At 38.3% G+C, this 13,320-nt stretch overlaps 1 protein-coding gene across 4 annotated transcripts in view; it reads right to left on the bottom strand.

The window, feature by feature from the left end:
* Positions 1 to 13,320, bottom strand: part of ANKRD28 (ankyrin repeat domain 28) — a 152,780-nt gene that overhangs the window by 36,780 nt on the left and 102,680 nt on the right. For all 4 annotated transcript variants that reach the window (XM_054991232.1, XM_054991231.1, XM_054991230.1 and 1 more), the window contains exons 6-7: positions 11,901 to 11,988; positions 11,264 to 11,406 (exon numbers count right to left, since the gene is read on the bottom strand). In XM_054991232.1, the coding sequence (XP_054847207.1) occupies positions 11,264 to 11,406; positions 11,901 to 11,988 (231 nt within the window). The remainder of the gene's footprint in view (positions 1 to 11,263; positions 11,407 to 11,900; positions 11,989 to 13,320) is intronic.

Here is a 13,320-nt window from a genome sequence, read left to right as displayed (position 1 = left end):
TTTATATGCAACAGAAAAATCTTACAAACCATGATACTTGCTGAACAGAAAAACATTCATGAATTGGAGATGGAATCAGTAGATCAGTAGAGAATCAGTAGAAACAAACTGTTCAGAGGACAGGTTGTGGGTCAGTATTAGAATACAAATTCAGATGTTTAAATGGCATGCCCATTTAAAGACTGCAAGATAAGCAAAGATGGGAAAGACTTGTGCATGAGATACTGGACAGCCCTTGTAGTCAAAGCAGACAGTGATGAATTAGACCTTATAGCCAAAACATATGTGACAGAAATTACTGGTCTCTATAAAAAGTAAATTGTGTATGCAGCTACCATTTGAATTTGGGGCACCAACTAAGGGAAGAGAGGATTTAACCTTCCAAGGGCTATTCAGTTCCACTAAATTCAGCTCCCAATGCTTTAGTTAATCGTTCTGTGCCCTTACTTGTATTTTCCCTTTAAAGTAGTAAAAATCACACTAAATTCAAATAGCAAAACTGAGAAAAGCTTGAAGAATTAATCCATTCTTCCTTCCCATATGTGTGTGTGTGTGTGTTATGTACCATCAAGTCACCTCTGACCTATGGTGACCCAATGAATGAAAGACCTCCAAAACGTCCTATTATTAACTGACTTGCTCAGATCTTGCAAACTGGAGGATGTGGCCTCCTTTATTGAGTCAAGCCATTTCGTTTTAAGTCTTCCTCTTTTCCCCACTGCCTTCTACCTTTCCTGGCATTATTGACTTTTCCAGAGAATCTTGTCTTCTCATGATGTGACCAAAGTATGATAGCCTCAGTTTTGTCATTTCAGCTTCTAGGGAGAATTCAGGCTTGATTTCATCTAGAACCCACTTATTGGTCTTTTTGGCTGTCCATGCTATCCACAAAACTCTTACAACACCACATTTCAAATAAATTTTCTTCCTATCAGCTTTCATCATTGTCCAACATTCACATCCATAGTTTGGATTATCTTGATCTTGGTCCCCAGAGAGACATCTTTATCTTTAAGGATCTTTTCTAGTTCCTCACAGTTGCTCTTCCAAATCTCAATCTTCTTCTGATTTCTTGGCTGCAGTCTCCCTTTTGGTTGATGACTGAGCCAAGGAATAGAAAATCTTGAACAATTTCAATTTCCTCATTGTCAATTTTAAAATTGTATAATTCCTCAGTTATCATGACTTTTGTCTTCTTCCCACATGACCCAGAACAAAATTGCCATTACACAATCAAACCAATTGATTTTTTACAGACTCATAGAGATCCACAATCCCTGTTACATCTCTTTTGGCCCTTAATGTAAAGCATTTTCTTCATTTCAAATTTTACTTAAAGAATTTAGCTATAACTGTATACATTTTATGATTACTGAAACAAAAAATCAAAGTTTTTATGCAGTGTTTGTTTCTTTAAAAGCATTACAAAGTTACAGAAATAAGAATTCATCCGATGATTTGAAGGGGAGGTGTATTTACAGTATTATTTTGTATATTGTGGTTTGCAAGCCATTTTATGCCTCGAGGAAAGCCAAAATATAAATAGTTTAATAAATAAATAAGAATCCCAAATAAGTTGTAAACTATTAACAAATATATGGCCTCTATTTTCAACGTCCTGGTGGGCTTGTATCCGCTCCAAGGAGTGGATACCAAGGTAACATCAGTGACTGCAATACTTAGATTCGCCTCTCCATATGTTTAATTTTCTTTCTTAGTTCCACAATACCTTGTAATGCTGTGTTATACTTTTCCTATGTACTTAAGCTCTAGTGGCTAAAGTTTGTGTTATAGTAAATAACATTTTTTTTCTTTAAAGAGCTCAACCTGTGTTCATATAGTCTCACCTTCATCCCTGGCTGCTTTTTCCATGCAAAAGCTAGAGACTACTGGCTGGGCTAGGTTGGAAAGCAGGCACAAGAAAATGGAGAGGGCGCGAGAAACAGCACACATCCCACATGAAGCCCTACCTGCGCCTCAAGCCACAGATAGACAAGGAAAAGGGCAGAACTTAAGTGGTGGCAGAACTCCATATAGCAGGTGGGAAGGAGAGCAAGGAGGGCAAGCCCTGTCACATGCATACACGTGGCTTCCCCCACCATGACAGTGACTGTTATCTCCTATGAGGCAATTGGGTACCTTTATTAGAGCACCTCAACTTTCGAAATATTGAGACTTCTGGGAAATTAAGAGATCCAGAATACTCTAAATGCACTAATACATAAATTTCATTCTTTTTATATATCAGGTTTTATTGGATTTTTAGTAAACAGGGAAGGGTTACAACAAGACACAAACATTTAGCAGATTCATATACAAGACATATATCCATCAATCCAAATGCAAAAAGCCACTAAATAAATAATTAACACCCCATATACCTTCAAGTTTCCCTTTTATTTTCTGTAGTCATTATTTAATTTCTATGCTTTTTCATCCACTTACTCCTTATGTCATTTCTAATAATCTTTTCTTTTGTGTGTATTATCGATAGATCACCTTTCCCATCTTTTGCATTTTAGCTAGAGATATTAATCCCTTAGTCATTCCAGGAGTAGGAGATGGAAATAGTAGAACAAAAGATATCAGCAAAACAATGGTATACATCAATATATAAAGGGAGCATTTTTGTGCTAATTTTCCTTCTTTCTTATACCTGTTCTGGCCAAGCCTTCCAAACTTTTGTACTTGGGTTTTCATAGTAATAAGGGTGGGGAGGCCAAATCAATATTTGGCTTAAAGACAATTTTATATTCTATAGAAAATATCTCTTTCCTCTATTTTGTTCCAGCCAAACTTATTTACTTGTGTTTTCAGATTGATGAGGCTGGAATGGCCACATAACTTTATGGGTAAAACACAGTTTTACATTTTAGAAAGAGTAGCTCCTTCATCTGTTTTGTCTTAACCATCTGCACTTATTTACTTGGGTTCTCATAATCGTGAGGTTGAGAAGAGCAGATAGTTGTTTAGCTTAACCACTCATTTATATTCTGGAGAAGGGCTATAATTTAAGAATAGTTAAAAAGCTCCAAGGGCCCAGTTATCACATTATCACTATCCCTTTGACAGTAGATATTCAAAATCTATTATAATATAGAGCCTCTAAAACTTGCATTAAATCTGTATTGCATATCATTAAACATATAGAGGAAATCTAGGTCATAATCTGTTTCTCCTTCCTAATCTGAGTCTTATCCTTGTTTTTTCTTCTTTCTTCCTGTAAAATGGTACATCCAGTCCTTATTCCATCTGCAGTGCCGAAGGTGGATTTCCTTATCTTCCAGCCAATTCTGACGAGGGTTGATAAAAATGTTGTAACTTCTCTGTTCATTTTTCTGCTTTAAAATCCGCTGCACTCTTTTTTCCCCTTTCAGTAGTAGAACACTACGTTCTCTCTTTGCAGGTCTGCTTCGTGGCTCCGCCCCTTTCTTGCTACTGCCTTGTATCTTCAAGAAGACGTACTGGTACAGTCATCCATTTTGTAGATTATATTTTTTCTCATTTCGCTCTATTTTTCTTTCAGTTAGATCTGTCTCTTTAGAGATTTCTTCTGTATTGTCATTTTTTGTCTTACTTTTATCCATTTCTACTCCAAATGCCCTGTCTGCTTTAATTAATAGTTCAGTCATTAATTTAGAAATTTCTTGCAATTTAGAAAATACTTCTTCTTCCCAGGAAGCCATTTCAAATTACATTATAGGTGTTATGTCCAAACTAAAAGTGGTAAAAAGCTTTGTTTTGTTAATTATGTTCAAAGATTTATTGCTTTCCAGCCGTCTGCTGAGAGAATCTGTTTACAATCTCTCTTCGTCTCTCCCTCCTCCCAGCTTTGCCCCGGCAGCCGCCTTGCAATCAGGCTGGTTAGCCCTCATAAAACCATAAAACAATCTCCTTACTTGATGGAAAGTGTTGTGGAATCTCTTGAGCTGTCTTTGAGTTGTTTTTTATCTTTCTTGTTAGGAATCTGCTTTATTCGCTGTAGTTCATTTTGGCTTGTCAGACTTTCGGTTTTGGCAGCTTCGTAGCCATATTGGCTCCTTTGTTGGTCCTTGCTTTCAGAACCAGTGTTGGGGCTTCTCGGGGGTTGCCAGACCCCTTGAGCTCTTTCACCTTGTTCCAGCCTGCCTCCCCTCTCTGGGGGGACGGGGACTTGGGCACCCACATTCTCTTTTTTTTTTTTTGAAAAATTTTTATTGGGTTAGAATCCATTATTTCCACATTTACATTCAATTTTCCCCAATTTTTTCATCTCTAACCCCCTCCCTTTCCCCCCCTTTTTGTTGACTTCCAACAGCTTTCCAACCCTTTGTCCCCTTTCCCTTACTTTTATTAGCTTCCTCTATCTAAAACAAATATATATTCTCCATTATTCTAAGCAGTACATCCTTAACTATTTTTAACATTATATGCCCAAACTGTAAGCCTTTGTTTCCATCTTGGATAAACAATTTATCCCAATTTTTCAATTTCAGGTATTTCTATATATCATAAACCATATAGATCATACGTTCGTTTATATCAAACAATTTGACTTATTCTCTATATATATTACTCATTCTATCTTTTTATAATAGTTCTATATATCTCTCCTCACGTAGTCAATCAATTTGACCCATCTATATCTTCAGACATTCAGTTTGGTACAAAACTTGTCAGAAAAAAAAGAAAATATTGTTAGTTAATCGCTCCTTATATTTAGTCCTTATAATTAATTATTTTCTCTATGTTCTGTTTGTTAACCTATATATATCTATATATATGTCAATCTATTAATCTGACTGCTTATTAATTCACATTTATCTCTTCTCCCCCCGGTAAAGTCTCCCCCCTCTACTTCAATACTTCAGTAGTTCTCAAACTGCCACAGTTTTCCTCCCACCTCCCATTTCTTCTCCAGGTATTGTTTCAGCTTCTCCCAGTCTGTGTTGAACTGCCCTGAGTCCAGATCTCTCAATTTTCTTGTCATCTTATCCATTTCAGCCATATACAGCAATTTGTAAGTCCAATCTTCAATAGTTGGCACTTCTTGTACTTTCCATTTTTGCGCATACAAAAGTCTAGCTGCTGCTGTCATATAAAATATCAACGTCCTGTGTTGGGCTGGAATTCCCTCCATTCCCAAGTTCAGTAGCAGGAGTTCTGGGTTCTTATTAATTTGAAATTGTAAAATTTCACTCATTTCTCTTATTATTTCCCCCCAGTACTGCCTGGCTACCTCACACGACCACCACATATGATAGAGGGAGCCCTCATGCTTCTTACATTTCCAGCATTTATTAGAAGTATTCAAATTCCCTAGCGCAATCTTCTTTGGTGTCATGTACCAACGATAGATCATTTTATAAATGTTCTCTTTGATATTAATACATGTCGTTGTCTTCATTGTAGTTTTCCACAAGTATTCCCATGCCTCCATTGTTATTTCTTTATTAAAGTTTATAGCCCATTTCACCATTTGTGTTTTAACTATCTCATCCTCGGTATACCACTTCAACAGTACTTGGTATACCTTGGATATTCTTTTCTTATCTTCTTTAAGAAGGGTCTGCTCTAGTTCCGAATTCTCTATTCGTATACCTCCCTTTACAGAGTCCGAATTATATAAGTCTCTGATCTGTCTATACTGGAACCAATCGTAGTTAGGTGATAGTTCCTCTTGTGTCTTTATTCTAAGTTTGGATGCTTCAGTTTTAGTTATTTCTTTATACGTTAAACATTGTTGTTCATTATCAACAGCTCTCGGGTCTATCACCTCATATGGAACCACCCACAAAGGGGTTCCTTCTTGTAGATAAATTCTGTACTTCTTCCAGATTATGTATAGACTTCTCCGAACAAAGTGATGCAGGAACATCGAGTTGACCTTTACTTTGTCATGCCATAAATATGCATGCCATCCAAATATTTTTTTATATCCCTCTAGGGCTAATAGTTTCTTGTTCTTTAATGTCATCCATTCTTTCAACCAAACTAGGCAGATTGCATCATGATAAAGTCTCAGATTGGGCAGTTGCATTCCGCCTCTTTCCTTTGCATCTTGTAAAACTTTCACTTTCACTCGAGGCTTCTTGCCTGCCCAAACAAAATCTGATATTTTCCTCTGCCATTTTTCAAATTGTTTGGAGTCTCTGATGATTGGTATTGTCTGTAGCAAAAACATTACTCTTGGTAACACATTCATCTTAACTGCTGCAATCCTGCCCAACCATGACAAATTCAATCTATTCCATTTAATCAAGTCTCTCTCTATCTGAGTCCATAGTTTTTCATAATTGTTTTTGAATAGATCTATGTTCTTTGCAGTTAATTCGACTCCCAAATATTTCACTTTACTTGTTACTTCACAATCCGTTGTTTCCATTAACAATTGTTGTTTCTGCTTAGTCATATTTTTGCATAATATCTTTGACTTCTTTTTGTTAATGAAGAAACCTGCCAAGTCTCCAAACTCCTTGATCTTATCTATCACTCTTGGCATGTTCTCCAATGGGTCCTCTACAATTAACATTATGTCATCCGCAAATGCTCTGACCTTATATGAATAGTCCTTTATTTTTATTCCACGAATTTCATCATCTTGACGTATTTGTATCATCAGAATCTCCAATACTAAAATGAACAACAATGGAGATAACGGGCAACCTTGTCTTGTTCCTTTACTTATCGTCAATTTCTTGGTCAATTCATCATTCACCACAATTGCTGCAGTCTGGTCTCTATAAATTTCCTTAATTGCTCTGATGAATCTTTCTCCCAATTGTAGCTTTTCCATAGTGGCAAACATAAAGTCCCAGTTTAAATTGTCAAACGCTTTTTCAGCGTCAACAAAGAAGAAACCAACCTCTTTGTCACAACGCTTGTCATAATATTCAATAGCATTGATCACTGTCCTTAAGTTGTCTCTTATTTGTCTGTCTGGCAAAAAGCCTGCTTGTTCCTCCTCTATGACTTCCGAGAGCCACCCCTTCAATCTCTCCGCCAATATCTTCGCAAAAATTTTATAGTCATTGTTGAGTAGCGATATAGGTCTATAATTTTTCACATTAGTCAGGTCTTGGCCCTCTTTTGGGATCAATGATATATTCGCTTCACTCCAAGTTTCTGGAATCCTTTGATCCCTTAAAACCCCATTCATCACCTCTTTTAGGAATGGTGCCAGTTCATTAGCCATTGTCTTATAGAATTTAGCCGTAAGTCCATCTGGCCCTGGCGCCTTTCCTAGATTTGCAGATTGTATTGCCTTACTTATTTCCTCGTCAGTTACTTCACTATTCAACTTATTTCTCCAAGCTTCCGAGATTTCTGGAAGTTTGGTTTTCTCCAAATATGACGCTATTGATTCTTTGTTTACTTCTTTTTTATTATACAGCTTAGCGTAAAATTTATAAAAGGCTCTACTAATGGTAGCCTGCTCCAAATACGTTTTGTTATCTTCGCAAATTTTATTTATTATCTTCTTTTCCCTTTTCTTCTTCAATTGCCATGCCAGGTACTTCCCAGGTTTATTAGCACCCTCAAACGCTTTTTGATTCAGTCTTTTGAGATTCCACTCCAATTCTTTATTGCTCATTGCTGTTAGCTGTTCTTGAAGTATTTTAATTTCCTGGTATACCTTCTTTTTCCCTGGTCTCTTTTTTAGCTGTATTTCTTTGGCTTTTATTTTCTCCTCAATCTCTTGTCTTTTCTCCTCTTTCTTCTTTCTTGCTCTACCATTTAAGTCCATTAGTATGCCCCTTACAACCGCCTTGTAAGCATCCCAAACTTTATTGGTTGGTACTTCTTTATTCACGTTGTATTGTATAAAAAACTTTGTCTCTCTTCTCAGTATTTCCATATTCTCTCTTTCCTGTAACAAGTCCTCATTTATTCTCCATGCTTTCCTTTTTCTCTTTTTTCCAAATTTCCACATAATTGGGTTGTGATCTGAGCCTACCATAGGCATTATTTCTACCTCCTTAGTCCATAATGCTAAGTCTTTTGAGGCCCAGATCATATCAATTCTTGATAATGTAGAATGCCTTGCAGAATAAAAAGTAAACTGTCTGCTTTTAGGATATTCTCTCCTCCATACATCTTCAAGAGTCTCTTGTTGAATCAACTCAAAAAAAAGCTTTGGTAATAGTCCTCTTTTCTTTTGTGCCGTTGTAGTCTTTTTGTCTAGTTCCAAGTCTGTCACTCCATTGAAGTCTCCAGCAAGAATTATCTGGTCGTATGCAAGATCGTCTAAATGCTTCCTTAAATCCTCAAAGAAGCTTTCTTTTGCACCGTTAGGTGCATAAAGTCCGACTACCAACACTCTCTTTAAATTCCAAATACATTCCACTGCTACAAATCTAGCTTCCACATCTCTCATAACAAATTTTGGCTGTAGCTCCTCTTTTATGTACAACACCACTCCTCTTTTTTTCTTGTTGGAGGCCGCTACATATTCTTTGCCCAATTTTCCAGATTTTAAATATTTTACATCCTGCTTTCTGATATGGGTCTCTTGCAAACAAACAATGTCACATTTTTGTTTTAGTAGCCAGTGAAAAGTATTTTTCCTCTTATTCGGTGAGTTTAGTCCATTTACATTCCAAGATAATACTTTACACTCCATACTCATGATCTTGTTGGTAAGTCTTTTTCATTGTCCTTAATAAATCGCTCCATCTCTCGCTCAGATCTGATGCGTTTTTTGGCCCCTCCAAACTCAAAGGACACTCCTTCCGGTAACTCCCATCTGTACCTGATTTTCATGTCCTTCAAAATCTGAATTAGCACTTTATATTTTTTCCGGTCCAGTAACACTGATCTGGGCAGTTCCTTCATTATAATAATCGTCTTGCCATCAATCTCCAATGGATCTTGAAACTGTTTTGTCACAATCCTCTCTTTCATATTTCGTGTTGTAAACTGCACAATCACATCTCTTGGTAGTTTCCTCTGGGTTGCTATTCTCGAATTCACACGGTATGCCACATCTAGGATAGCCACAACTTCCTCCTCCTCCTTCCCCAGGTACTCAGCCAACACCTCAGTCATCTGTTCTTGCGCTGACTTTCCTTCCACTTCTGGCAAGCCACGAAAACGTAGCTGCTTCTCCATATGTTTAGTTTCTGCAACTGACATTCTCCCCTTCACCAATCTCATCTCTGTTTGTTGCGTGTCTGCTAAATTCTCCATCGCGTCTTCTACTGTTTTAACTCTCTGCTGCGTTCCTTGTAATTCACTTCGTATTGTTTCCATACCTTTTTTCACTTCTGACAGCTCCGATTTTACTGTCTGTGTAACCTCTTTAACCTCTTTTATCAGCTCCAATTTCGTGTCCTTAAGTTCTTTAATCATATCTAAAAGTTTTTTGTCCAGGTTTTTATCCAGGTTTTCTATTGCCGATTGCCACTCTTTTTTTGACATCGTGGGGCTTGCTTTAGCTCGCTCCCACGAATCCGCTCTCTTCCTTAACTCCGTGGCGTAAAATTTAACGTTTTTCTATTTTAAATGTCCCGGTCTTCTTATAGAAATTAAATTTTAAAGAGTCCAAAATGTCGGGCGTCTTTTCTCTATGGTTTCTCTATGATTTTGTAATCCAAGATGGCCTACTTCCTCTTCCGCTGAAGCCGCGACCCTTCCCCTTTCAAAAATGGCGATTCCCTACTTCCTGCCCTCCAGCAAGGGCCGCTTCTCTCCAGCCACTCTATTGTTATTACGCACTTCCTGTCTCCCGTCTTCCCACAGCAGATCTCGCGATGGTGTCTTTTTCTCACAGCTCCAAAGCCACAGGTATTCAAAACAATAGTCCCATTTCTTTAATAACTTCTTTAAACTTAGTCTCTTTTTAAATTCAATTCCTGCCGAGTCTTCCCCTCCTTTTCACTAGTCTGTTGCAGTTTAAAAATCTACTTTTTTTTCCTCTCTGTTTTTATCAATCTGTCCCGTCTCAGAAGATAATGATCTTTACCTTCTCTTCACTTTTCTCGGGTTGTAATCGCTGTTTCGATTTTAAGTTCTCCTCTCAGCTTCTTCCCCCAATCGATGCTTGGGTATGTAGGTCTTATGCCAGCCGAATTGGCCCCAAAACTGCCGCAGAGATTATAGCCGACCCGTCGCAAGGTGGGACCTCAAGGATCGGGGGGAGACTCGTTGTATAGAGCCCCCCCTCGTCCGAGATCTAGCTCACCCTAGGGTCTTGAGCGTTCTTTGCCTGCTCCCCGCCTGAGAGCAGTCGGCCGCGGGCTATTTTCACCCCGCCGGCCGGTTAAAACGGCAGTCCGGTCAGCTCCGCAAGTGGAGCTGCGTTAGACCTCCATGGATCCCAAACAGGAAGTTTCGGGCACCCACATTCTCGAGTCCCAAGGAACCAGGAAGGTCATGGCAGAGAGCTCGTAAAACTCAGCTGCCGTAAATTCACTGCTTCATCCCGGAAGTCATGAATTTCATTATTTTGAGGGGCTAAAATCATTTAGCAGTTGAAGTTGGCAGTACTGTTAATCCCTGAGGTCCCAAATCAGCAAAAGTTGTAAAATTTTTGTACTTAATGCTCACATTAAATTTACTGATATGAAGGCAATTTAAAAAAAACTCATCATCCATTAATAAAGTTCTATTTTAATGCTAGTTACTTTGAAGGCACGATTCTGATGATCCCATTACCAGTCTCTTGCTTATTTCACAAAGAAAATCTGTGGCAAAGAATTATACTGTAAAATGTCAGGGTTAGAGTGTATGTATGTAACCAAAGAGACTCCATATTAATTCTTTCAGTATTCTAAGTGCTTTGTTCACAGGTGCCAAGATGTTCCCAGCAGCTATCTTACAGAAGAGGATTGTTTTGGCTATCGCTTTTCCAGCCTTGGGAAACTTTCGCTTTCTCAGCTTCAAAGGGATTGTTTTGAGAACTATGGGGGGAGGTTGGGTCTGCTGGGATCTGATACTTTGTACCTCATGCTTTGCCTGTCATTCGTAACAATACACGTGTACCAGCCTGGATATTGTATCCAGGCCAGTGGACTATAATGAATACTTTCTTCAGTAAACTTTTTGAAAACAACGGACTCTTGTCTGATTGCAGAAGGTAGTCTGGAGTATAGACATTATTTAGCCACAGGTCTGACATAAAAAGCCTGAAAAGGGTTTAGAATGTAAACTCTATATACGAGAACACTAATTATTTGAGAAACATCATTATGAAACTGTGCCAATACTGTTCTTAAGGAAGTGTTTCCATATGTTAACAATGTAAAGAAACAATGAGAAGCAATTTAGAGTAATCTTGTCTTACATCAACTCCAAGATCCAGAAGATACTTGACTACACTAATCATCCCACTGGAAGCTGCAGCATGTAGGGGTGTATAGGATTTCTTGTCTTTACAGGTCACTTCAGCTCCATGGGCTACAAGCAGTTTCACTACATCAATATGACCTGAACAAATAAAAAAAAGTAATGTCTGTAGAGCTACAAGTTTCAACTGGCAGACTGATCAATTAAAATCTTAATAGATTTTGATCAGCTATTTAAATCAAACACATTTAAATCACAGGAGAAGGTCATACTTGTTTATATTTGAGGTTATTCCTGCATTGTTACAATAATAATAAAAAATAATTAAAGTGTCCATTTTAAAAAAAAACAAGTTATTTTGGATTCCCTTTCTTTTTAACAGTACGTGCTAGCTAGCTCTTATTTATTAAATTCTAACCCAAGGTCTCAGAAAGGCCTCTACATACAAAGAAGCTTATACCCTGGAAAAAAATTGCAGATCTGTAAGGTGCTACTGAACTTGAATTTTGTTCTGCTACTACAGACCAACATAGCTACTCATCTAAAATAGAACTAGAACTGTGTGCAATGCATAAACATTCAAATCAAACACATTTGAAGATGAGAGAAAAGAGGTCCTATGTTCCTTTACATACCCATATAGGCTGCCCAGTGAATAGCTCTTCTATCTTTCTTGTCAAAGGCATTAATATTGGCACCTCTAGACAACAACAGACTGACCATCTAGAATGAAAAAAGATGATCAAAATCAAATCATAATTCAAGTTGAAAAATTCTCTCCATTAATATCAGAGTATTTAAGTTATTTAACTATATTTTGATCTAATGAAACAGCAACAAACCTTGACAAGTATATTCATCCAAAGAAAAATCAAAAAGAGTCCCACTGGTTTTTGGACGTTTCCATTTCTAATGTCAGATTTGTGTCCATTTATTCTTTTGCGTTACAACCGTATCTCGACCGTATCTCGACCGAGACTCACACTTAAGAGATTTACAACAAGCATTTTTGGGACTACAGTACCCACCAAATGAAGTGAAGAAACAAATTAACAGGGCCAGACTAGTACCCAGAAACAGTCTGCTCCAGGACAAACCTAAAGGAACTAACAACAGAACACCACTGGTTGTCACCTATAGCTCCCAGCTCAAACCCATCCAACGTATCATCAGTGAGCTACAACCCATCCTGGAAAATGATACCTCTCTCTCAGAAGCCCTGGGTGGAAGACCTTTCCTTGCCTACAGACAGCCCCCCAATCTTAAACGACTTCTCACTTACAATCATGAATCGGCCAGCAGAGTCACCAGCACAGGTACCAAGCCCTGCAACAGACCCAGATGCCAGCTCTGCCCCTATATCTACCCAGGGAATACAATTACAGGACCCAATGGCATCAACTACACTGTCTCTGGCTCTTACAGCTGCTCATCCTCCAATCTGATATATGCCCTCATGTGCCAACAATGTCCCTCTGCTCTGTACATTGGACAAACCAGCCAACCTCTACGCAAAAGAATAAATGGACACAAATCTGACATTAGAAATGGAAACGTCCAAAAACCAGTGGGAGAACACTTCAATCTACCAGGACATTCCACCAAAGACTTAAAGGTCGCTGTGGTTCAACAGAAACCTTTCAAAAACAAAATCCAACGGGAGGCTGCGGAACTGGAATTCATATGCAAATTTGACTCTGTCAAGCGGGGACTGAATAGAGACTATGAATGGTTATCACATTACCACAGGTAACAGATTCTCTTTACAGAGGCGTGATCTGGGGGAGCCCAGTGACGCCTGGTGTGAGCTTTCGGGGACCACAGTTCTCTTTGTCAGATGCAACTGGCAGGGAGAGCTGTGGTTACCGAAGGCTTATACTACATAGGAATTGGATACCTTCACTGCTACAAACTGACTGCACACCAAAAGGAAATGTTTACATTTCCAAGCAAAGGAATGTTTTGATTGCCTCTATGCTAATTGCATTCTGCCTTCTTGTGATTTATGCTCCCCTCCTTCCCTCTCTTTCCCCCTCCTCTTCTGTATCTGCCCAG

Source organism: Eublepharis macularius, chromosome 11 (assembly GCF_028583425.1).
Source record: "Eublepharis macularius isolate TG4126 chromosome 11, MPM_Emac_v1.0, whole genome shotgun sequence".
Classification (NCBI taxonomy): Eukaryota; Metazoa; Chordata; class Lepidosauria; order Squamata; family Eublepharidae; genus Eublepharis; species Eublepharis macularius.
Note: the sequence above shows the minus strand (reverse complement) of the source record. Positions and strands in the feature narration are given on the sequence as shown.